Consider the following 24,327-nt stretch of genomic DNA (forward strand, 5'->3'; position numbering starts at 1 on the left):
CTCAAACAGTATTGAATATTAAAATACAATCACATGAGGATGATGGGCATGGGGATGAGGGGATGTGAGGGAGAAAACAACCTCATTTAGCATGATGCTAAGTGTCAAAAACAAGACAGAATGCCTAAAATGTAATGGCTTGTGCTAAACCCCAAACTGAGACTTAATTACAGTTTGGGCTCTCCCAGAACTGGAATCTTAAACCAGTCAATCAGGAATTGCCTGATCAGCATTAGTAAGGTCATCTGCGTGATAGACCCCTGCCCTCCCCTAAAGGAAAGAAACCTTACCACAACCAACCCGATTTTTGGCCTAGTACAGCTTCCTTGTTCCTGCTCCCTTCTGCCTATAAAGGTCTTTTCATCTTTTTTTTTTTTTTAAGTCTTTCATCTTGTACAGCTCCTCCGAACTTCCTACTATTAACTACTTTGGACAGTGTTCAATTCATGAATCATTGAAAAAAACCAATAAGATCATTAAAATTTACTCCGTTGAATTTTGTTTTTTAATATAAATCAAGAAGTTATGTTTAAAAGTAGTGTCTTAACCAACAAGGACCTACCGTATGGCACAGGGGACTATGCTCAGTATTTTGTAATAACCTATAAGGGAAAAGAATCTGAAAAAGAATATATATTTATAACTGAGGCACTGCTGTACACCTGAAACTAATATAACGTTGTAAATCAAGTGTATGTCAATAAAAATTTTTAAATTTTTTAACAACAACAAAAAAATACAATTAGTGATCTAAGAGGCAACAGTATAGTCATTATTCTGAAACACAGGCCTATATCCAGCAAAAGAAATATCTGAGAGTTGACAGTAGTTGCTTCCGATAACAGAAATGGGTGTGAGGTGAGATGCAGAGAAAAAGTAACAGGTTTTGTTTGTTTGTTTGTTTGTTTTAATGCTATTTAGCACTGTCTGCCTTCTGCTTTGAATACTGCTTGTGGTGGTGGTGACGTGAAATGAAGTAGCTCAGTCATGTCCGACTCTTTGCGACCCCAGTGGACTGTAGCCTACCAGGCTCCTCCGTCCATGGAATTTTCCAGGCAAGAGTACTGGAGTGGGTTGCTATTTCCTTCTCCAGGGATCTTCCCAACCCAGGGCTCTAACCTGGGTCTCCCGCATTGCAGGCAGACGGTTTACCATCTGAGCCGCCACACACTGCTTCTGGAGATGTTGATAGAGCCTATGAAGGGACAAGTTGAGGTGTTACAGTTTAGGACTCCTGAGAAGAAATTCAGCTCCCGTTCAGCACCACACCTTCCCTTGTTGGGGCGAGTGTGAGAAAGCAGGAGAAACTCCATCTTGAAGCCTGTCATCCATATTAAAGACAGGATGTGAACTGGGCCTGAATACTGCCCAAGAGTGAGGAAACTGTTGCTAGCAAAAACCAGGTCTCCTGGAGACTTCCCTCCCTGCAGATGACAAACAGAGATTGTAGTTGAGGTCAGGCTGCCCGTTAGATTAACCATGGAGACATCCCTGCTTGAGGTATATAATTGTTCCCACCCTTTAACCTTAATTGTTTGTTCTCCTAGCACCTACTTGTTGTAAAACTCAATCATATACAACGAAGAGGTTGCTAACATGTAACCAGTCATATAGTGGGGGGTATAAAACTGGGCCTCTCAGAAACATCAGGGTCCTTGTTGGGAACTGATTCCCCTTGGACCCGCTGGCGTAACAAACTGTTCTCCACTGTCTTGAGTGTCTTCCGAGGTGTTTTGCGACTCCAGATTCCACAACACCCTTACACCACTTTCTTCTACTGCTTGTATCATGATTACAGCATTTATATCTTTCTGGGCACACAAATAATTTCCTCTAGACTGTGTGATCTTTTTTTAAGTTTTATTGAAGTATAGTTGATTTGCGATGTGTTAATTTCTGCTGTACAGGATAGTGACTCAGTTTTATATATATATATGTATGTATGTATGTATGTATGTATGTTCATATTCTTTCTCCTTGTGGTTTATCACAGGATATTGAAAATAGTTCCCTGTGCTATACAGTAGGACCTTGTTGTTTATTGGATTGTGTGCTCTTTGAAGGCAACTCAGTTTGATTTGTCAGCCTGCCTCCTCCTTTCACTTTCCTTTTTTCCTATTGCCTGCCTCCTCTCTTCCTCTCTTTCTGTCACATGTCATAGCAGTTCTGCTTGCTTGTCTGTCTATCTGTCTATCATTGGCCCCCATGAGATGATTTTACTCCTGGGTTCATGACATTATCATCAGTGATCTGTAGAAGTTTCTTCTTGCTATTTATTCATTTATCTGTTTATCTTTCATTATTTATTTTATTCTCATATCCCTCTCCCATTTGCCTTCTTCTCCCAGGCAACCATCCCTCTGTGTTTTTTTTTTAATTAATTAATTTTTTATTGAAGGATAATTGCTTTATAGAATTCTGTTTTCTGTCAAACCTCAACAGGAATCAGCCATAGGTATACATTTATCCCCTCCATCCTGAACCCCTCCCATCTCTCTCCCCATCCCACCCAGGTTGAAACAGAGCCCCTTGTTTGAGTTTCCGTAGACGTGTACAGATGTGAGAGTTGGACCATAAAGAAGGCTGAGTGCTTAAAACTTTAATGCTTTTGAATTGTGCTGGAGAAGACTCTTGAGAGTCTCTTGGCCAACAAGGAGTTCAAACCAGTCAATCCTAAAGGAAATCAACCCTGACTATTCATTGGAAGGACTCTTGTGGAAGCTGAAGCTCCAATACTTTGGCCACCTGATGCGAAGAGCAGACTCATTGGAAAAGACCTTGATGCTGGGAAAGATTGAAGGCAAAAGGAGAAGGGGTGGCAGAGGATGAGATGGTTAGATAGCATCACCAGCTCAATGGACATGAATCTGAACAAACTCCAGGAGATAATGGAGGACAGAAGAGCTGCATGCTCCAGTTCATGGGGTTGCAAGGAGTGGAACATGAGTTAAATGACTGAACAACAACAAATTATTTATGTGCATGGATTTTTAAAGTTATGTTAATGATATTGTATGATGCATCTTATTTTTGTCACTAAACATTCTTTTTTTAAAAAACTTTTGGCCACTCCTTGAGGCATGTGGGATCCTGGTTCTCCAACCAGGGACGGAACCCACACCGCCTGCAGTGGAAGCACTGGAAGTGCTGAGTCTTAACCACTTGACTGCCCTGCCCTGGAAATCCCTAAACATCCTGTTTTTTTATGCAATATGAACATCTAACACATTATTTCCAACTGTTGTATAATGGTACATTTTACCTACTGATCTACTGATGGATATCAAATTGTCTCCAACCCCCTCCCCTCACCAAGGATGCTGCAGGTAATGCTCCATGAAATAAAATTAGGTCCTTATTTCACATCATGCAGACAAAAAAAAATCTAGGTCATTTGGAATTCAATTGTAAAAACTTTTAGAAGAAAATATGAGTATATTTTTATAACATGAGGGTAGGGAAAGATTTCTTAAAATATGGAAAACTATAAAGTGAAAATTCATGAATTAAATAAACTTCTGTATGATAATAAACATTAAAAAACTGACAGTCTACAGGAAATAACTTGCAATACATATAAACTGTCAAAGGTTTAGTTTTCTGAATATGAAGAGTAAGAAATACCAACTGAGCTATCAAGGAAGCCCTATAAGTCAATAAGCAAAAGACAAAAACAACTTAAAAATGGATAAAAGACCAGAACAGGCAGTTCCTGGGGTGGGAAATGAATTACCAATGAATGAGACGATACTCACATATACTTCTCTCTATGTATGTTTTAAAAGATTACTTGTAACCTTAAGTCTCTGAGTATTAACACACATCTTCTGGGTTGAATTATTTATCATCCCATGTACATGATTGATTGAAAAAAGAATTTCAACCTAAAAAGTAAAAATTTATTGGAAATACATCTCCTAATGAGATGAGCAAACTTTTATTTTTCAATTGGCTTACAGAGAGTGAGACAGTTTGTCACCAGTTCTAGTCCTGTTTTTGTTTTCACAAGCAAAAGACCTAAGAAATCAGACTTCTCTGGTGGTCCATTGGTTAAGAATCAACCTGCCAATGGTGGGAACACAGGTTCCATCCCTGGTCCAGGAAGATTCTACATGGCAACTGGCAACTAGAGATAGCCCCACAGCAACAAAAACCCAGTACAGCCAAAATTAAATAAATAAAAGTTTAAAAAAATCTAAGAAACCTTAGAATAAATAGATGGGGATTGGAGAGAGGTTGTTGTTGTTGTTCTTTAATATATATAGTAATGTCAGTATATGTCCCTTTGTTGGATGTCCCAGGCATGGAATATTGTGCAGGAAATAAAGTGGATGAGCTGAAACTAGGTTTACAGATACCAACACAAATAAATCTTAAAAATGTAATGTAATGAAAAAGGAAGTTTCAGGGAAAACCCTGCAGAGGGACTGGGTTCAATCTGGCCTGAGAGCAAGGCCTGCAGCACAGCACCGCCACCACCAGCCCCGCCCCCCGCCAAAAAGAGGAAGGAAGTTAGAGAAGGATGGGAAGGTATGATATTGACACAAATTTTAAAAACACAAGACTGATATTGTTGGTGGATGGAAGACCTACCAAGTTCAGAATAGTAGGTATTAGTGGGTAGAAGGGGAGCAAAGGGGATTGGGGGGGAACAAATGCAGGCTTCAACTGTATATAGATAAGGTTTTGGTTCTAGTTTCGGTTTTACAAGAAAACATTCACACTTTGATTTATTTTAATAAGTTTAAATTCTTGAGGAGTACAGCATCACACAGATTGTGTGTTTAACGGCCTTAGCTGGAATGTTGCCTCAGAATTTGGCAGGAACCAAGATTTCGTGGGTACAAACTGCATTTCCTTGATTTCTCTCATTCTTTGGGTTTGCCACCAGGAGTCACTGTGCTGTCTTTGCTTTGTACACACAAGGACTTCTCTTGCTTAGGGAGAATTTGGTTTCATCCTGAGCATAAACATTTTCAGTTTTCTAAAGAGCTCTGTGCTCTCTTTGATTCGAGACCATGCTTAGAGCCCGCAAAAATGGCTTTGCACAAAGCCTTCTGGACGTATTCATCATTTTAAAGTCCTGTTCCCAGCAGGCGTCTACGGCCTCCAAAACAGAAGAAGGGGAGCTATGTAAGGTTCTCTTTACTTTCCAAACATATCTAAAGCACATCTGAAGAAGTGTTCGTATCTATTAAGTCTGAGTATCAGGTATGTTTTTGTCCTCTACACTTTTCTGTGGAGTTAGAAATAGTTCGTGATGAATTTTTAAAATAATAAAGAATGAGGACTTCTCTGATGGCTCAGTGGTAAAGAATCCACCTGCCAGTGCAGGAAAGACAGGTTTGATCTCTGATCCCAGAAGATTCCACATGCCTTGGAGCAACTAAGCCTGCACACCACAAAAACTGTGCTCTAGAGCCACAGCTGTGTGCTGACTCCTGAAGCCCTACCGTCTGTTGTCCACAGCAAGAGAAGTCACCAAAATGAGAAGCCTGAGCACAACTAGAGAGCAGCCTCTGCTCAGTACAGCTAGAGAAAATCCCGTGCAGCCATGCAGAAAATCCAGCACAGCCAAAAATAAATAAAATTATAAAAAAGAATGAGAAGTGAGGAAGCAGAGAAAAGGGGAAAAACTAAGAACTCTTTTAATACAGGAATTATTTCACTTAAGTGTAACCTGGTGTCTCTGTCATTTGAATCAATTTCAAGGTTTGTGAAGCATTGTTTAGATAATTACAAAAGTCATTAAAAAATTTAGTGTGAAAATTAACTAATTGAAAATGGTACCAGTTGATGTAAATGCATCCACAGTAAAGTGTTACTAAGCTTCTTGAGGGTGAGGCTCAGTGGAAACTAATTGTTTAGAATGAAAGTTCCGCTTGCTCTCTTGCGGAGGTAGAAAAGTTTTTTTTTTTTTTAATATTTCTGAAAAAAAAAATTTCTGCCAGAATTTTTCTCTGAAATAAAAAAATACAAAGTTTTTTCTCTGTTGTGGTTGATTGCTATATTCCAAAAGGAGACTGCCGTTGGCGGGTGCTGCAGGTTCGTCCTCCCCTCTCCTCCCCCCCACTTCCTGCCCCCACTTTCTTTTTCAGCTGGGAGTTGATGGAGGCTACTTGGTCTCCAGGGAGGAACCGATGGGGAGGAGACAGCTGGTGCCCTGAGGGGGACCGAGAGAAAGCAGCGCAGCATGGGGATGGTCTCTGATGGGAGGAGGGCTGAGGAAGGGGCAGATGATGGGCACTGTTAGGTTGAGGGTGGGAAAATAAGGCAATGGCTTCTGCTTTCTCAGCAGCTTCTGCTGTGAGGTCATCTGCTGAGCACCAGAGCTGGGGAGGAGGTGTAGGATGGTTTCGGTGAGAAAAGGTACATAGAGAGTGGGAAGCAGAGCCAAGTAGAGACGTGTTGAGTAATAGCAGGAACTTTATCAGAGGCCTGGCTCAGTTGTGTGATTTTTCCAGTAGTTCAGTTGTGGCAGGGTAGATACTGAAAAGGGAGGGGAATCTGAGGGTCGGAGTGGTGGGGGGAGGAGCTGCTGGTGAGCAATTGGGTGGAGGACCCGCTCCGTAAAGATCTCCATTGCGGTGAAGTTAATACTGCATCCTCTTGCTCCCCTCTTCCTGCCACCAGGGAGTCGGGATCCTTCATCTTACCTAACGACCTCTCACTCCTCAGCCCCCCTTATCTGTCCTGTAATTCCTCTCTCTGAGATCTTCACTCTCTCCATCTGTACTGACTCCTTTCCAAGGGGTTTAATCATGTTTAACACTCTCCTAACATTAACAAAAGGGCTTCCCTGGTGGCTCATGCGTGCGTGCTAAGGCACTTCAGTCGTGTCCAACTCTGTGTGACCCAGTGGACTGTAGCCTGTCCAGCTCTTCTCTCCATGGGATTCTCCAGGCAAGAATACAGGAGTGGGTTGCCATGCCCTTCTCAGGGGATCTTCCTGATCCATGGATTGAACCTGGGTCCTCAGCATCGCAGGCAGTTTCTTTACCATATTAGCCACCAGAGAAGCCGAGCAGTAAAGAATCTGTGTGAAATGCAGGAGACACAGGATACACTGGTTTGATCCCTGGGTTGAAAAGGATCCCTGGAGGAGGAAATGACAACCCACTCCAGTATTCTTGCCTGGAGAATCCCCATGAACCGAGGAGCCTGGCGGGCTACAGTCCATGGGGATGCAAAGAGTCGGACACAGCTGAGTGACCGAGAACACACACAATATTTACAAAAGAGATGGAGGGAGGCTACCTTTAATCCCAAACCCTTTCCAGCTACAGTCTCTGTTTGGCTTTTCAGGGCCAATGTCTCGGAAGAGTTGCTTGTTTTCTCTACCTTCATGGCCTCCTTCAACGGCTCCCTGCGGTTGGATTTCCATCAATGCCCTCTGTTTACACACTCGGGTCACCAGCAACGGCCCTGCTGTTGGATCCAATGTGAGACGACTAGGCGGCATTTTGAGGGCTCTGAGGAACTCCGGTCCTTTGTGTCTCAGGGCAGAAAAAATTCAGTGAGGCAAAATGATAGATAAGAAGTGACTTCTTATTAACAGAATAGGACTCCTGTGAAGCTTACAAGTGGGTGGGCGAGAGGCCCTGGGAACTTAGTGGGCTACAGTTTTAAAACCAAAGGAAAGTAGGGAGGGGGGAAAAACAGCTTCTTCCTCATTCCTGAGTAGGTGTCACACTTCCATCATTAGCTTCTCCTCCAGGATGGGCAAGGGAGTTTTCTTGTCCCTACATGGTCAAGTCAGGACTGTAACGGCACTATGGAAAAATTACTTCAGATCTTAGTTACAGTGAAGGTCTTTACTTACTATGGAAAGGTCACCTTTCCATAAACTATTGTTTTTCATGTGTGCAGAGAGCATGTCCTAGGGGTCAGTAACTTACTGGGCTCACTGGGCAGAACGTGGGTCTCAGGCCACCATTGTTTTATTGCTTGGGGGCACGTCCCATGCTTCTGTTCCCCTGGTTTTGTTGCTAAACCAGCCTGCTCAGTTTCAAGCTTAAGCAAGCCTGCTTTCTTAAGTGATCATTAACTTACTATGGTCTCCCAAAGCCCCCTAAAGTTCCCTCCCTATCTAAAACACCCTGTTGGGATTTCTGAGCTAACTAACCTTATCCCTACTAAATGAACTTTGCAGTCCCCACCTCACTTGATCACTCATCTGACCGAACTGATGGATCTCTTCTTTGCTGCTGTTGATTTCTAAGCTCTCCACACTGCTACTTTTCCTCTGGCCTTGCTAATTTCACTGCTTCCGCTGCATCCCTCCCTTAGGCCACGGTTCTGTAGGGACTTATTCTAGCCTTGTTTTCTCTCCTTACTTTGCACTCTTTCTCCTTGAGCAGTCCTGACCATCCCCTGGTCCAGGCTGCCTGTTTTTCTCTCTGGCTTTAGTGCTCAGTCCTAAATCATTTTTCCAGACTTCTTGTCCACCATACCATCTCCATACTTTAGCCAGAATAAGTGTCCAGTGGTTCTCAACTTAGCCTGCATCAGAATCACCTGGAAGACTGTTAAAACTCAGGTACCTGGATTTTCTGAATCAGTAGGTCTGAGGTGTAGCCCAATCATTTATATTTCTAACAAACACCCAGGTATATTGGGATTCTCAAGTGGTCCAGTGGTAAAGAATCCGTCTGTGAATGCAGGAGATGCAAGATGTTGGATCCTTGGGTCAGGAAGAACCCCTGGAGTAGAAAATGGCAACTCGCTCCAGTATGCTTGCCTGGAAAATTCCATGGATAGAGGAGCCTGGCTGGCTGCTGTCCATGGGGTCGAAAAGAGTTGGGCACAACTGAGTGACTGGACACACACACCCAGGTAAATTAGGTGTATTTTTTAGGATGCCGTAACAAAACACTACAAACTTGGTGGCTTAGAAATTTATTGTCTGACAGCTCTGGAAGCCTCATTTAAACTAATTACATCTACAATGACTTTATTTCCAAATGAAGTCACATTCTGAGTACTGAGGGTTTGTATTTCAACATATGAATTTAGTGGGGGAAAGGGGATGGGACACAATTCAACTCAATATTGATAATACCAGATGATGCTGATGCTGCTTCAAAACACTAATTTGATCATATTATTTTCCTTTACTACTTTGGCCACGTGATGTGAGGAACTGACCCATTGTAAAAGACCCTGATGCTGGGAAAGATTGAAGGCAGGAGGTGAAGGGGATGACAGAGGATGAGATAGTTGGATGGCATCACCAACACAGTGGACATGAGTTTGAGCAAGCTTTGGGAGTTAGTGATGGACAGGGAAGCCTGGTGTGCTGCAGTCCGTGGGGTCACAAAGAGTTGGACGAGACTGAGTGACTGAACTGAACTGATTCTCCTTGAAAGCTTTTCAGAGATTCCTCACGGCTCTCAAGGTAAATCCAAGGTCATGCACTGGCATTGGACCCGATCTGGTCCCTGTCGCTTAGCCACTTGTCCTTTCACCACTCAGGCTCACACTGTCCAAAGTGCCTTTCTGCTGAGAACACCCTCACCACCCTACTCCTGTGGATCCTTTCTTGCTCGGCCTATGTGTCACTAAAACAGTCATCAGTGCTCATCATACACACTTGTCTCATGGGGCCTAGCACATGGTCTGACACAGTGTTCCATACATTTTTGTTGCATGAATGCATGAAAACAACTATTTTCAGGCATCTAAAAAGTTCAGTTTTAATTTTTTAATTCAAGAGCAATTTTATTTGAGTGTTAAAATCTAAAATAGAGACATAGCAAGGATATACTGTATCACAGGGAATTATAGCCATTATCTATAATCTATACTGGAGTATAATTTGGAAAATACTGAATCAGTATGCTATACACCTGAAACTAACATAATATTATAAATCAAATATACTTCAGTAAACAAAAAAAACAGGCATTCTGGTGCAGAGCCGAGCGGTGATGTGGTGCCGCTGGCACACTGGGTCCTACAATCCCCCTCAAGGAGACCCTCAGGGAAGAGGAAGAAATTCTCTTTCAAGAAATCTTTCAAACTGAATAGCCTGTCCTTCAAGAGAAATTGGAAGGAGGGTGAGGTGATTCGTCTTGCCTCTTAATCCACACAAGAAGAGCAGGAGCAGGCAGAGATCTGGTACTTACAGCGAAGAAGGCACTGCTCAGGAAGAAAGGTTGCTGCCTCCCCTGTGAGCCAAGAGCCTGAGGTCCAAGGGGCAGAGGCTAATGCTGCCTTCCAAAGGAGGAGACACAGAAGAGAAGGGCTTCAGGCCGCAGAGCCTATACCGTGGAGGAAGCGGAATGAAAAGCTGTTTCATTCTGGGGCACATGGGTGATCTCCAAGCTGCAAGAGCTGTGTTGTCCTTGTGAGGTCACTGCCTGGACCCTGGCTGCCTTCCTGTGCCCAGAAAAGAAGGAGCTGTTGCCCCCTAGGCACATTCCCTCTCCTCCTCTCCCTCCTATGGATTCTCCCATCATCCATCTGGCCTTCCTCTTAAGACCAGTTTAAGATGGTTCCTTGCAGTTGCCCAAGTTAGGTTAGTGATGGGAAATGCTCCTAGCCCTAGCCCCACCTCCTTCCCTGTGCCCCGCCAGGAAGCAGGCAGTTGCTGGTTTTCTCTCCCAATTCTTTCCAAGTAGGTTATGTTTGCTGCTCAAATTCCTGAGCGAGATGTGGGGGTGGGTACACTCCCAAATCCTGAGTGTTCTGCCTTCCCTTGAGTTTTTAGACTAGCGACACCTGGGCTGAGGAGGACACGGCCCCTGTCTAGGTTTTTATAAGTGTCTTAACTGAAGTTCAAACCTCCAATTTGTGAATCAACTGTGTCTTTTTTTCTACTTGGTAAGCAAGTATTAAACTTTGGGTTAGGGGAAGGTCTGTAACGTGAAATAACGTCTTGTCTTTTTCTTTTCTTCCCTCCCATTGTTGTCAATAACTTTTATTGGCCAAACCCCAGATTGGTACTTTTCTTTATCCTGACTGCTAAAACCATTTTTTCTCCCTCCCTCTTGGTTTTACTGTAACATTTGGGAAAGGAATAGATGTCGTGCCTTAAAAAAAAAGATAAAATCTAATTTTCTCGTTGGACCCCGCGTCTATACTCTTGCCGATCTGGCGTCTGCTTCGCCCCCTAGTGGTGGCTCGGTCTAATGCCTTAAATTTTAAAGCATTTCCCGGTATGCGAAGTTGGTGAGTCAACTTCATTTACATACCCACAATGCATTGCACTCAGGATCGTGCCTACTTTAAAGGCTAGATCCTTTTTTCCTTTTGATTTCTCTCCTACTTCTGAAAAATTAGGATATTTTAATAGAATTATCTGCGATGGCAGATACTTACTCGCTTTTCGGATGGGCATATAGTTACCACTGCTGATTTAGGACTTATGGTTAACCGAGGACTGTGTGCCGGACCTCTGCGGCATACTCTGGTTTCTCTTCAGATCGTATAAATCTTTCGCCTTTTACTAAAGATTTCCGTGGAGAGGAACAATTCTGAGTCTTAAACCAATTTTTTGAGGCCTTGCTTTCGCGAGACTTACAAGTGTGTTTAAAAAGAAAAGATAATCTTTAGACGGTGTGTTAGTGTAATGAAACCTCATACTGCTTAAAACTTGGTCGTTGAAAGACTGTCAACCTTACTACGTAACCGCGCAGTTATGAAAGTGGTAACTATGTTTTGTCACGGCACTGGATGGTTTTCTGGGTCTGCTACAGGCCTTGGCACAGAAGAGTTAGCTGTTCAATAGATGTTTGTTACCTATGAAAAACCCGGTTAATCTGGTTTTGTTTAGGCCTTGAGTTAAAGTTCAGGTTTGGGCGTATCTGTTCACAATTTTCACAGGGGGAGATACTTGAGCATGGCAGGCAGGCAAGGCTCCACTCACGCTGGGGCTGTGGTTTCTAATTAGTGCACTTGGTATAGGCTTCAAAAATTCTGTAAATTCCTTGATGGTCCAGTGGTTAGGGTATCATGGTTCTGTAGGGTGTACAGGTTTGATCCGTGGTTGTGGAACTAAAGTCTTGCAAGCTGTGTGGCACAACCGAAAAATATAAATCCTCAAGATTATCTGTAATTTCTAGTTTTTATGTGGCTCAAGACAGCAAGATAAAAAATTTATTGCTATAAATTTGAACTTTAAAAATAAGCTTATACTACATGTCAGAAAACTAAGATCACGGCGTCTGGTCCCATCACTTCATGGGAAATAGATGGGGAAACAGTGTCAGACTTTATTTTTTTTGTGCTCCAAAATCACTGCAGATGGTGGCTGCAGCCATGAAATTAAAAGACACTTACTTCTTGGAAGGAAAGTTATGACCAACCCAGATAGCATATTCAAAAGCAGAGACATTACTTTGCCAACAAAGATCCGTCTAGTCAAGTCTATGGTTTTTCTAGTGGTCATGTATGGATGTGAGAGTTGGACTGTGAAGAAAACTGAGCGCCGAAGAATTGATGCTTTTGAAGTGTGGTGTTGGAGAAGACTCTTGAGAGTCCCTTGGACTGCAAGGAGATCCAACCAGTCCATTCTAAAGGAGATCAGTTCTGGGTGTTCATTGGAAGGACTGATGCTGAAGCTGAAACTCCAGTACTTTGGCCACCTCATGAGAAGAGTTGACTCATTGGAAAAAACTCTGATGCTGGGAGGGATTGGGGACAGGAGGAGAAGGGGACGACAGAGGATGAGATGGCTGGATGGCATCACCGACTTGATGCACGTGAGTTTGAGTGAACTCCGGGAGTTAGTGATGGACAGGGAGGCCTGGCGTGCTGCAGGTCATGGGGTCGCAAAGAGTCGGACACGACTGAGCGACTGAACTGAACTGAACGTGACAGTTGGGCTTCTCCCATAGCTCAGTTGGTAAAGAATGTGCCTGAAATGCAGGAGACCTAGGTTCAATTCCCAGGTCAGGAAGATCCCTTAGAGAAGGAAATGGCAACCCACTCCAGTAGTCTTGCCTGGAGAATACCATGGACAGAGGAGCCTGGCAGGCTACAGTCCATGGGGGTCACAAGAGTTGGACCCAACTAAGCCACTGTCACCAACCATATGACAATCAAATGCAATACATTAATACAAATCTTAACTGGATCCTGAACAAAAAAAAAAATTATAGTTCTGGAGGTCAGAGGTCTAGAATTAAGGTGTTGACAGGGGTGCATTCTTTCTAGAAGCTTGGGAAATCGGGGGAAGAATCTGTCTTTGCCTTTAGAAAGCTGCCTTCATTTCTTGGCCTGTGCCACCTTCCAGGCATTACTCTAAACCTCTTGCTTCTGTTATGTCATCTCCTAACTAATTATGGATTGTCCTGCTGTATAAGACCTTTGTACTTACCTGGGACCCACCTAGATAATCCAGGAGGATCTTCCCATCTCAAGATCCTTGATCACACCTGCAAAATTCCTTTTACCACATGAAGTAACACATTTACAGGTTCTTGGGAGGAGGATGTAGGTGCATTTGGAAGCCATTACTTCAGTTCAGTTCGGTTCAGTTGCTCAGTCGTGTCCGACTCTTTGCGACCCCATGAATTGCAGCACGCCAGGCCTCCCTGTCCATCACCAACCCCCGGAGTTCACTCAGCCATTACTTAGACTACCACAATAATGATACAGTAATTATGTAGGAGGATGTCCTTATGCTTAGTAGAAATATAACATGAAGTTTTTATTAGTCAAGTTTTTAGTTGTCAAATGTCATATCTGAAACTTCCAAATAGCCCGGTAAATAAAAGAAAACGTGTCAAAGGGTATCGGTATTCACTGTATTATTCTTTCAACTTTTTTTGGTAATTCTGAACTTTTGAAAGTTAAAAGTTGGGGGGGAATAAAGGTATATTAATAAATTTCATGTAATTATATTTGTCAGATATTTGTAGTATACTTAAGATTTCATTTTAAAACATTCCATTGTTATTAAACTATTATACAAGAGTTTTGGATTTTTTCCTGTATTTTTTATTTTCTAATTATTAAAATTTCCAAAAGTTTATGGGGTACTGTTTTTAAAATAATTCTATAGAACAAAAGGCTATTTCAAGACTAAAAACAGAATGACTTGACGCCAAAGGACAGGACATGTCTTTAAAATAGGAAATTCATTTAGCTTTAAGGAAAACATGCTGGATATTTTGTTAACTTTTCTTTCCTTTCTCTGCCCAAATAGAGGAAAGAGGAGGCTCAAAATCCCCAGTTAGGGGTAAGGCTACGCAGCCTTTGACCGACAACATCTGGGCCAGTGATGCCCTCTTGTGGCACCCTAAAGAATTACTGCCATCTGATTTATTTCCTCTGACCTTGAGGGACAATTCCCTCACAATAACTCAGTAATTCATTCATGTGTGCCAGGCACTGTTCTCAACTTGTGGGAAATATCAGTAATGAAAACAAATATTCCTGCCCTGCTGGAGCTTACATTCAGGTGGGGAGACAGATAAAAAAAATAAGTGATATGAAATAAATAGGTGAGTAGCAGGGATTAGGGATTAGAGTACAGGGACTGGTAGTATGAGATGCAACTTAAAAAAAATAGTAACCCTCATTGAGAAGCTGACTTTTGTGTAAAAGAAAGTGAAGCCATACAGATACCTGGGGTGAGAGTTCTAGGAACAGAACCTCTCTCAAGTGTTCAGCAGAAAAGCTTGCACAATAGTCCTAAATCATGAGCTTGTTTGTCATTTTCAAGAACCACACACTGCCAGTGCAGGAGACACAGATTCAATCCCTGGTTCAGAAAGATCCCACATGCCCCTGAGCAACTAAACCTGTGCGCCACAACTATGCAGCTTATGCTCTAAGGCCTCGGAACAGCAGCTACTGAGCCCATGTGCAAAAACTACTGCAGTCCTAGAGCCTGTGATCTGCAACAAGAGAAGCCACTGCAATGAGAAGCCTCAAGATTGGAGAGTAGCCCCTGCTAAGATAACGTCTTAGGAGATAACTTTCCTTCTTGATCTTGTAAGGGGCCATGATGACCCAGGACCACTACTTGCATTGTAAGCGTGAATGGCATTGTATACATCATTTAATTTGAGCCTTTTGTCTCAAAAACTTATATAACTGAGCTTTTACCTCTAACAAGCAGAACAGTTCTCAGAGCTTTCTGAGAGGGTGTTCCTAGTTTATAATCCTCAATTTGGCTAGAATAAAACTTTCCATTTCTTTCTTAGATCTACTGATTAAATTTTTTGTTGACAACAAAATGAGGTGGAAATGTTTAGCTGGAAAGAGAAATATGGGAGTCATTGTATATAAGTGGTATTTAAAGTGATAGAGGGACTTCTCAGGCAGTCCAGTGGTTAAGATTCCATGCTTCTACTGCAGGAGGCACGGGTTCTAACCCTGGTCAGGGAATGCCTCATGACATGGCCAAAAAAAAAATTAAAAATACATAAATACAAGTTAAAAAAATAAAGTGATGGAATCACCAGGGTATAAATATAGAGAAGAGGCTTAGGGTCAAAGTCCTGCCTCCCTCCACCTTGAAGGAAGCTGGGTTGAAAAGGAGGAACCCATAAAAATGCTTCCCAGGTGGCTCAGTGGTAAACAATCCACCTGTGATGCAGGAGACACAGTTGGGGAGATCTCCTGGAGGAGGAAATGGCAACCCTCTCCAGTATTCTTGCCTGGGTAATCCCATGGAAAGAGGAACCTGGCACAGACTACAGTTCATGGGATCAAAAAGAGGTGGACACGACTGAGCCTGCATGCATGATCAATCGGCAAAGAGAATGGACAAAAGCAACCAGAGAAGCAGGAGAGAACCCAGGTGGGTATGGTGTCCTGGAGGTGAGAGTGCAGGGGCCAGGAGGGACTGGAGGTGAGGCCCACTCCTCACACTACCTCCCTGAATCTTCTAGGAGGTTGGTGGTCCTGCCCTTCTGACCAGCTTTTTTCCCTGATGAGCAGAGGCGCCCAGGTGCATCATCACAGCTCTCACTGGATCTCCCTCTGCCCTCCACACATGGACACCAGACAGACAGCAAGACTTGTTTATTGAAGACTTCCCAGCAGGCTCTCTCTCTCCCTTGCTGGAGGGCAGAACCCCCAGCTTCCCACCGAGGCCAAGAGGAGTCGACAGGAGGGTGGCTGTGACTCCTCCCTTCTGCCAGGCTTCCCTGCCACACAGCCTGGGCTTCCCGGCTTGCCTCCAAGGCTCCTTTTTCCTCCTCTTACTCTTTTCCTTCCACGTCCTCCTTCTGGAAGTGTGTGATGTAGGCCACCTGATCCTCATTAGGATGGCCAAAGTAAAAGCTCATGTTGCTGTAGGAGAGGCCGCTGAGGTGCAGCACTGGAGGCAGGGAGATGAGCCTGAGACTGGGTGTCACTGCCCCTCTGGCCCAGGCCCCCTCTCTGGCCACTCACCTCTGGTGACATTGACTTTGTTGGCTGCCAAGATGTCCGCCTGAATGCTATCTATATTCATGTACAGATTCTCGGCATTGCTCTGGAGACAGAAGCAAGGGAAACCTGGCTAGATGCCAGGGCAGCCTGGACTTGGAGTTGGGCGTGGGCAGAGGGAGGCTGCAGGCTGCAGTCAGGCTCTTAGCCTGACAGGATGGGCCGGAAAGGGAACGGAAGGGTGCCAGGTGGAGAAGCCCAAGCAGGGCAGTCCCTTCTGTCGCCCGCCCCAGCCAGATCTTGTGTGGGGTGTCCATGGGGGTGGGGGGAGGGCGTGAGCTGCAGCACGCACAGGGCCACTGTTTTGTCCCACTTACTAGGAAGAGCTTGTAGAGTTCCTCCCCCATGGTCTTGCGCACGTTCTCCTCTACCACCGGGAATAACTGCACGAAGTACTGCGGTGGGCGGGCGGGGGTGGGGCGTGACTGCAGTGCCCTCGCGCCCTGCCCGCCCGCCGCCCAGCCGCCCTGTGCACCTCCAGCGTGAGGCTGGCCTGCCGCTGGCTGTTGCTGTGATCCGTGTTGCCCATGGCGGCCATCAGGCTGTGTATCACTCGCAGGTGCAGCATCTCCTCCGCCAGGGTCGTGTTGTGGCGCGCCAGGATCCTGGGCGGGGGTGGGGTGGTTTGGGGGTGGGGGTGGGATTCGGGCTGCGGTGGTAGGGTGGGACCCTTCGGCGGCCAGAGCCCTTCCCCAGCGCCCGGGCAGCGCCGAGCCCGGCTTGCCGCATCAGCCCACCACCTGCGGCCCGCTTACCCGATGGCCTTGGCGGCCGCGGCCTGCTGCAAAAACAGCGGCAGGTGGGCGGTGAGCTCGAGGACCGACGAGTCTAGAGGAGCGAGTGGCCGTGAGACTGGGAGGAGCCCGGTTCTCCCTCCTGCCCCGCCGGCGCCCACCCCCCAATCCAAGCGGATCCCTACCGCTGACGATCTGGGACTGCAGTTTGCTGGTCTCCTTGAAGGACGGTATCAGTAGCGCTACAAGGCCCTTGAGCAGCGCTGGGCACACGTCGTAGTTGACCAGGTCCTTGATCAGCTCGATGGCTGGGGAAGGCAGAGGCGCTGGAGAGGCCGGCCGCTCCACTCACGCCCCATCCCCGCAAGGAAGCACCCTCCCCCTTCTTTATCGACCTTTCGTAGCACCTCTTTCTGGCCAACAATGTGCCAGGCGTGGGGGTAGCTGGCCCTGCCCTCCTGGAACTGGTGGTTAAAGAGAGGGAGGAGGGGGCCGAGGTCTCCGGGGATTCACAGAAGCAGCTAGAGCGGGAAGAGGAAGGGTTTGAGGCTTAGAGGCTGAAAAAGCTGAAGGCCGCGCCGAGGCAGCCCGCCTTCCGCCTTTGGGAATCTAGCAGCTTTTGCGGAGGAGGGAGGGGTCGGGTCTTCAGAGGGAGACGGGACGGGGAAAAACAAGGGGTGAGAAGGACACAGAGCAGGTGGGTGGGGATGTGTGGCAGAAAATGAGAAAAGAGGCAAGGCTGACAGAAGTTTAGAGAAACGTTGAGTTTCTGACGAACCCTTGTCGAGGCCTTGTTTGCCCAGGCTCTGTGCTGAGCACTCTCGGTATCCCGCTGCCGCTCGCAGGCCGGGACCGACGAGGTCCGCTTTGCACCAGCACGGCGACTGTTATCCCCATTTTACATTTGAGGGGATGAGGCACAGAGGGCTAAAGCACTTACCTAGGGTACCACAGCTAGGAAGTGGTGGAAGCAAAAGGAGGGAAAGACTGGGTTAGGAAGGAGGGAGGGGACTAGACTTTATTGAGGGGACTTTCTGTAGCTACTTCCCAGTCATTCCAGCTTTGACTCAGCCTTTCGGCCAATCTGCATAGGAAGCCTACTGTGCCCCGAGACCAGTTTGGTGACAAACTGGTCCGTGGGTTGTGGGAGTACCTAGGAAGATGGCGGAGGGCGGAATATTTTTGTAAGGAAAAGGAACCACAGGGAGACAGAGCTGGATGGTAATGCGGCGGTACGCCGGATAAACACGGCGGGTGGGGTGGGGTGCGGCGGGGCTTGCGGCGTGAAAGACAGAAATGCACTCTGCCTCAGCTTGAGAGTCAGTGCCACCAGTCTCTCCATTTACTCAGAGACGCACAGTTGTTTCCCTGATTAGCTTATTTGCATATCAAAATGCAACGTTATGTTATCTGTTTTAATAACTAAAGTTATCTGTTTTGTTTTCTTGTTAGGACATCTTACCCTGTAAGAATGGTGGTGATGATGGTTTAGTCGCTAAGTCGTATCCGACTCCTGCGACCCCATGGACTGGAGCCCGCCAGACTCCTCTGTCCGTGGGATTTTCCAGGCAAGAATTGCCATTTCCTTCTCCAGGGACATTCCTTCTTCCGGACCCAGGAATGGAACCCCGGTCTCCTCCATTGCAGGCTGATTCCTGCATTGGAGGCTGATTCTTTACTGACAGTTAACCAGGGAAGTAAGAACACATTTAGGGATAATTCTCTACAATGGAAGAAAGACTTTTGTTTGTACGTGCAAAGGCGCCACGCGTCATAAGGGAGTATCTGGGAGAATGGGCACTGATGGTAGAGAAATACATGCTTTCATGGTTCACTTTCTCTTCTAGTTACCTTTCGTGTCTTAGCAAAGACTTTTGTGAAGAAGAACGATTGAGACTGGTGGTGTGATCTTTTGAGGTTTTACTTATTTGAAGCTAAATATGTAGACTTTGTGGACTTCCTAGGTAGCTGATTGATAAGGAATCTACCTGCCAAGGAGACAGTTTCAGTCCCTGGGTGGGTAAGATCTCCTGGAAAAGGAAATGGTAACCCACTCCAGTATTCTCTTGCCTGGAAAATCCTGTGGACAGAGGAGCCTGGTGGGCTACATAGTCTTATGAAGTCACAAAAGAGTCGGACTCAACAACTGAACAACAATTCCTGATGTGTAGAAATACAAGTAGGTTCTGAAAAGTAGAAGGTAGGACCAACTTGCATTAGAAGGCAGTTTCAAGTTTAAGCTGTAGGTTGGGAAATAGACTGTCTGGTTCCCTGCCCTCAGCTGTTAAGTGAGGCTCTACAGACATTATTGGGCTTCCCTGATAGCTCAGTTGGTAAAGAATCCACCTGCAATGCAGGAGACCCCGGTTCAATTCCTGCGTTGGGAAGATTTGCTGGAGAAGGGACAGGCTACCAACTCCAGTATTCTAGCCTTGAGAATTTCATGGACTGTATAATCCATGGGGTTGCAGAGTCGGGCACAACTGAGCGACTTTTTTACTTTTCTTTTTTTCTACAGAAATTATATAGCAAGCTTACTTGTGAACATAGGTGCAAAAATTCTTCACATAATATTAGCAAGTTGAATCCAGCAGTATGTAAAAAGAATAATGTGCCATCTGGGAATGCACATATATCATCTTCATAGACAAAAAAAGTTGGACAAAATTAAATCTCAATCTGATAAGACCTATCTATAGAAAGCTATAACAAGCATCATACCTAATAGATGAAACATTGGAAACATTCCCTTTTGGATGAGAAATAAGGCAACCTCCCACACTTTCCTCTCCAGGAAATCTTTAGTAAAGAGTAAAAGATAACTCATCTGAAGAGAAACCAGAGTACACTTAGCTACATTTGCCACTGTTTTCTTAACTGATTATAACTCTCCCAGGACTGGTATCTATTCCTGAACTATTATGGCCTTCTCCTCCAGGAAAATCTGTAAAAGAAAATTTTGGAAAAGATGTACTATCCTTCTCTAATCTTTGGAAGAATTTGTGTAAACCCAGAATTTTTTTTTGTTGAATGTTTGATAGAATTCTCTGAAGCTTCTGATCCTATGGAAAAATTAATTACTGAGTAATTTTCTTTAATAGTTAGAGGGCTATTTGGGTTTTCTACTTCTAAGTCTGTTTTAGTAAATTTTATTTTCTAGCTGTTTTCATCTAAATTTTCAACATATTGGAAGAAGTTTTCATTATATCATTAAAAATCATTTTAATGAATGTACCGTCTATAATGATGTCACCTTTTAAATTCTTAATATTGATATTATGGGTTTTCTTTTTTTTTTTTGTATCAGTTCCCTTTGCCCTCATATAGCATGGAAGTAACACAGATGGATTTCATTACAAAGAGGAATCCTGATTTCAGAGAACCTGAATGCTATATAGTAGTCAGTAGGCATGCTTGCCCTTTGCTATAAATGGGGAAACTATCTTTATTTTCCAAAGCTGTTTGCCAAACAAACATCCTTGAAAATGTAGTCTGGAATGAAGAGCAGTAAGTATGTCATTTTCAATATATGCAGAAATGTGAAAGACCTGTCTCTATGGGAATTGTCTCCTAGGATTATTTTTCTTCTGCTAGAAGTAATCCTTTAGCAGACATACTGGCTCTGTTCCTGAATTTCCAGGGAAGGCATTTCAGTCTTTCGTTATTAAGTATGTTAGCTATAGATTTTTTTTTTTCCTGGTAGATGCCTTTTATCAAGTTGGGAAGTTCTTCTCTCTCTCTTTTCCCTTTTTTTTTTTTTTTTTTTTGGTCATGCCATGTGGCTTGCCGGATCTTAGTTCCCCAACCAGGGATTAAACCGAGGCCCTTGGAAACGAAAGTGTGGAGTCCTAACCACTGTCCTGCCAGGTAATACCCAGGGAAGCTCTTCTCTAGTCCTATTTTTCTGAGAATTTTTAATTACAAATGAGTATTGAATTTTGTCACATGCATTTTCTGCACTGATTGATCTAATAATGTGATTTTTCTTTAGCCTGTTAACTTGGTAGATTAAATTGGTTGATTTTGGGATATCAAACCAGCCTTGCATTGTCGGAATAAACCTTACTTGGTCTCAGCCTGTTTTTCCCAATCACAGAATCAAAGAATTATCCTCCCAGGAGTAAAATTCTCAAGAATGTCTGGTGCTACCTCTCCCAGTTCTTGGCAGTCTGGGGGCAGGCCTTCTGGGGCAGCCGTTTTCCCTTGTGGGCCAACCTGATTCCGAAACAGCTGGCCACTGCTTCTGCACTTTCTCTTGCATCCAGTTCTACTGAAGTAGTCCTTGCAATCCCAGCTATGCTTCACTCCAACCTCTGATTACTCAGGTATGGTTCTAATTTGGGATCACAGAGACAGCAACAGTGTGGAGGGAAAGCCACCAGCACACTGAGCCTCCCTGGATTCCCCCAAACACTTTTCTACTTGGACAAAAATGAAGCCTGGGATGCCTCTGGACATTTGGCAGCTCCTGCCTAGTGCCACAATCCCCAAGTCTTTCTCACTTGTTCTTTTATTGTTTGGATGAAACCTTTTCTTCCTTTCTCTTGAATTAGTGCTGCTTGGTTTTGGGGTCTGAGTAGTTATTTCCTCCTTATATTTGACTACAGGGGCCTGGTCAGCAACAGCACAGCTCTCAATACTAGCTGGGTACTTGGCAGGCACGAGCTGGTGGCACCTTAGTGCCAGGATGCCCTGGGAAAACTGCCTCCCTGTACCTCAGAGAGTTCTTCCTGCATCGAGAAGTGATTCGGTGAACATTCAGGGTGAAAATGAATAGACGAAGATATTTCAGTGATGTTTCCCTGACCAACAATGGCATTCTCCACCCACGTGGGACCAAGCACTTCAGGAGACAAATATCTGGTTCTGTCTGTTCACTTTACACGAATGCTTGAGGTTTAACTGATTATGTATCTGCTCCTTGATTATGCATGTAGATCCTTTACAAAATAAAAAAAAATTTATTCACTGAATCGCTTTTGATTGAGTTTTAAATTTCACAGCTGTCACTGTTTACACCCAAAGTGCAGTGCTAGTTCCGGCCCAATGTCTCCTAAAGAACCACAGCCAGTTACAGCTGTATGCCCTGTACTAGTTACTCATTGTATCGGACTCATTCAGAAAGCAGAAGGAACAGGAGACCTTTGGCAGCTTTGCCTGAAGCCTGTGGTGCTGACAACATCCAACTGGCCTAAATTGACGCTGCCGTGGATTTAATACTTCTTGAGCATCTTCTCTGTGCCAGATCCCTGTGCTAGGGTTATCAGGAGGCCTAAGATAAAATCCCCGCCCTCAGGGATGACACAGTTCAGTGGGGAATACCAGTAAAGAAACTGGCATTTATGATGTGTTAAAAGAGCCATGGGAACAGCTGGGCTGGTGTGAGGGCATGTTGACAGAGAGGGCATGGTGGCAGAGAACTAGCAAGGCCATGAGGAGAAGAGAAGGACGGAAGAATGTGGCGGGTGCCATGTTGGATAGTGTGTGCCACCCTGGTGGCCAGGCAAGCTGGGAGGTGTGGCTGGCACACAGGGTATAACTGTGTTGGATTCCAAAACTCATATTCTTCTCCATTAAACTAAGCCCCACTGCATCCTCTTTGGTGGAGGACCAGGAAAAGAGACTGTGTGGGCACCATGAGGGAGAGATGGAGGTCAGTGTAGATGTGAGAAATACAAAGACTTGAATTACAGCAGTGGAGACAGAATGAAGGGGGAGCAGATCTGAATGATACTGAGTTAGAGTTGACTGGTCTTGTTAGAAGTTGGTTGAAGGTGGGAAGCAAGAGGAGATGATGATGACCCACATGTCTAGCCTGCATTGATTGGGTGCTTGTTTTGCTGAGACTGGACCTCAGAGAACAAAAGGTTTGGAGTAGGAATATCAGGATTCTAATTCTGAACATGGTCAGTGACATCCAAGGGGAGATGTCTAGAAGGCAAGTGAATATGAGCATCAGGTCCTCAGGCTCAGGAGAGATTTCAGCTACACAGCAGCCACCCAGCCACTCTGACCCTCAACCACAAAACCGAAGTAACAGTGATGCCTGCCTCATCAGCGTGTTGTGAGGACTCAGTGAGGAAAGAGCTAGAGCAGTACTTAGCATATAGTTAATAACTCTATCTAAAGGCGTCATTGTTGTGCGGTCTCTAAGTCGTGTTGACTCTTTGGGACCCCATGGACTGCAGCATGCCCGGCTTCCCTGTCCTTCATTATCCCCCAGAGTTGGCTCAAACTCATGTCCATTGAGTCAGTGATGCCATCCAACCATCTCATCCTCTGTCGTCCCCTTCTCCTTTCGCCGTCAATCTTTCCCAGCAGCAGGGTCTTTTCCAATGAGTCAGGTCTTCACATCAGTTGGTCAAAGTACTGGAACTTCAGCTTCAGCATCAGTCCTTCCAGTGAATATTCAGGGTTGATTTCCTTTAGGACTGACTGGTTTGATCTCTTTGCTGTCCAAGGGACTCTTGAGAGTTTTCTCCAGCACCACAATTCGAAAGTATCAATTCTTCGGCACTCAGCTTTCTTTATGGTCCAACTCTCACATCCATACATGACTACTTAAAAAGCCATAGCTTTGATTGTATGAACATTTGTCGGCAGAGTGATGTCTCTGCTTTTTAATATGCTATCTAGGTTTGTCATAGCTTTTCTTCCAAAGAGCAGGCATCTTTTAATTTCATGGCTGCACTCACCATCCACAGTGATTTTGGAGCCCAAGAAAGTTAAATCTGTTACTGTTTCCACTCTTCCCCCATCTATTTGTGAGCTATTATTATTTCCTTCTTTTTTTTTTTAAGGGGGCTACTCTCCCTTCGTACTCAAACCCCTCATGTGCATAAAATGAGACTGAAATGATTACCTTCTGACCAGGAGATGTTCCCTGGAATCTAAGCTTACTGGATTGTCTTACCTTTGTATATTTGAAATGTAAATATGTACCAAAAGAACTTTGCCGTGAAAAGCAACATATTTAGTATCAGTATGCTTGTAACTCACTTTAATTAAACTTTGTTGTTTTTGTTTAGTCCCTATGTTGTGTCCAACTCTTTTGCAACCTTTTTTAAAGAAGCCTCTTCTAAAAAAATAATAAATTAAATTAAAAAGGCCCTTCTATAGCCTGCCAGGTTCTTCTGTCCATGGGATTTCCCAGGCAAGAATACTGGAGTGGGTTGCCATTTCCTGCTCCAAGAGCTATTATTTCTAT

General features: G+C 44.6%; 1 protein-coding gene and 1 non-coding gene across 2 annotated transcripts in view; one reads left to right on the top strand and one right to left on the bottom strand.

Annotated features, from left to right (window-relative positions):
- Positions 1–11,405: 11,405 nt before the first annotated feature.
- On the top strand, positions 11,406–11,521 carry LOC128045916 (U5 spliceosomal RNA). Its single transcript, XR_008199238.1, has one exon. It is a non-coding gene; the product is annotated as a U5 spliceosomal RNA (small nuclear RNA).
- Positions 11,522–15,972: 4,451 nt separating this feature from the next.
- ARMH1 (armadillo like helical domain containing 1) overlaps positions 15,973–24,327 on the bottom strand; it is a 42,278-nt gene continuing 33,923 nt past the window's right edge. Inside the window, exons 6-11 of the mRNA XM_052637887.1 lie at positions 17,306–17,428; positions 17,142–17,214; positions 16,862–16,991; positions 16,704–16,781; positions 16,351–16,432; positions 15,973–16,276 (exon numbers count right to left, since the gene is read on the bottom strand). Of these exons, the coding sequence (XP_052493847.1) occupies positions 16,158–16,276; positions 16,351–16,432; positions 16,704–16,781; positions 16,862–16,991; positions 17,142–17,214; positions 17,306–17,428 (605 nt within the window). The 3' untranslated portion in view covers positions 15,973–16,157. The remainder of the gene's footprint in view (positions 16,277–16,350; positions 16,433–16,703; positions 16,782–16,861; positions 16,992–17,141; positions 17,215–17,305; positions 17,429–24,327) is intronic.

The sequence above is a fragment of the Budorcas taxicolor genome, chromosome 3 (assembly GCF_023091745.1).
Source record: "Budorcas taxicolor isolate Tak-1 chromosome 3, Takin1.1, whole genome shotgun sequence".
In the NCBI taxonomy this organism is placed as follows: Eukaryota; Metazoa; Chordata; class Mammalia; order Artiodactyla; family Bovidae; genus Budorcas; species Budorcas taxicolor.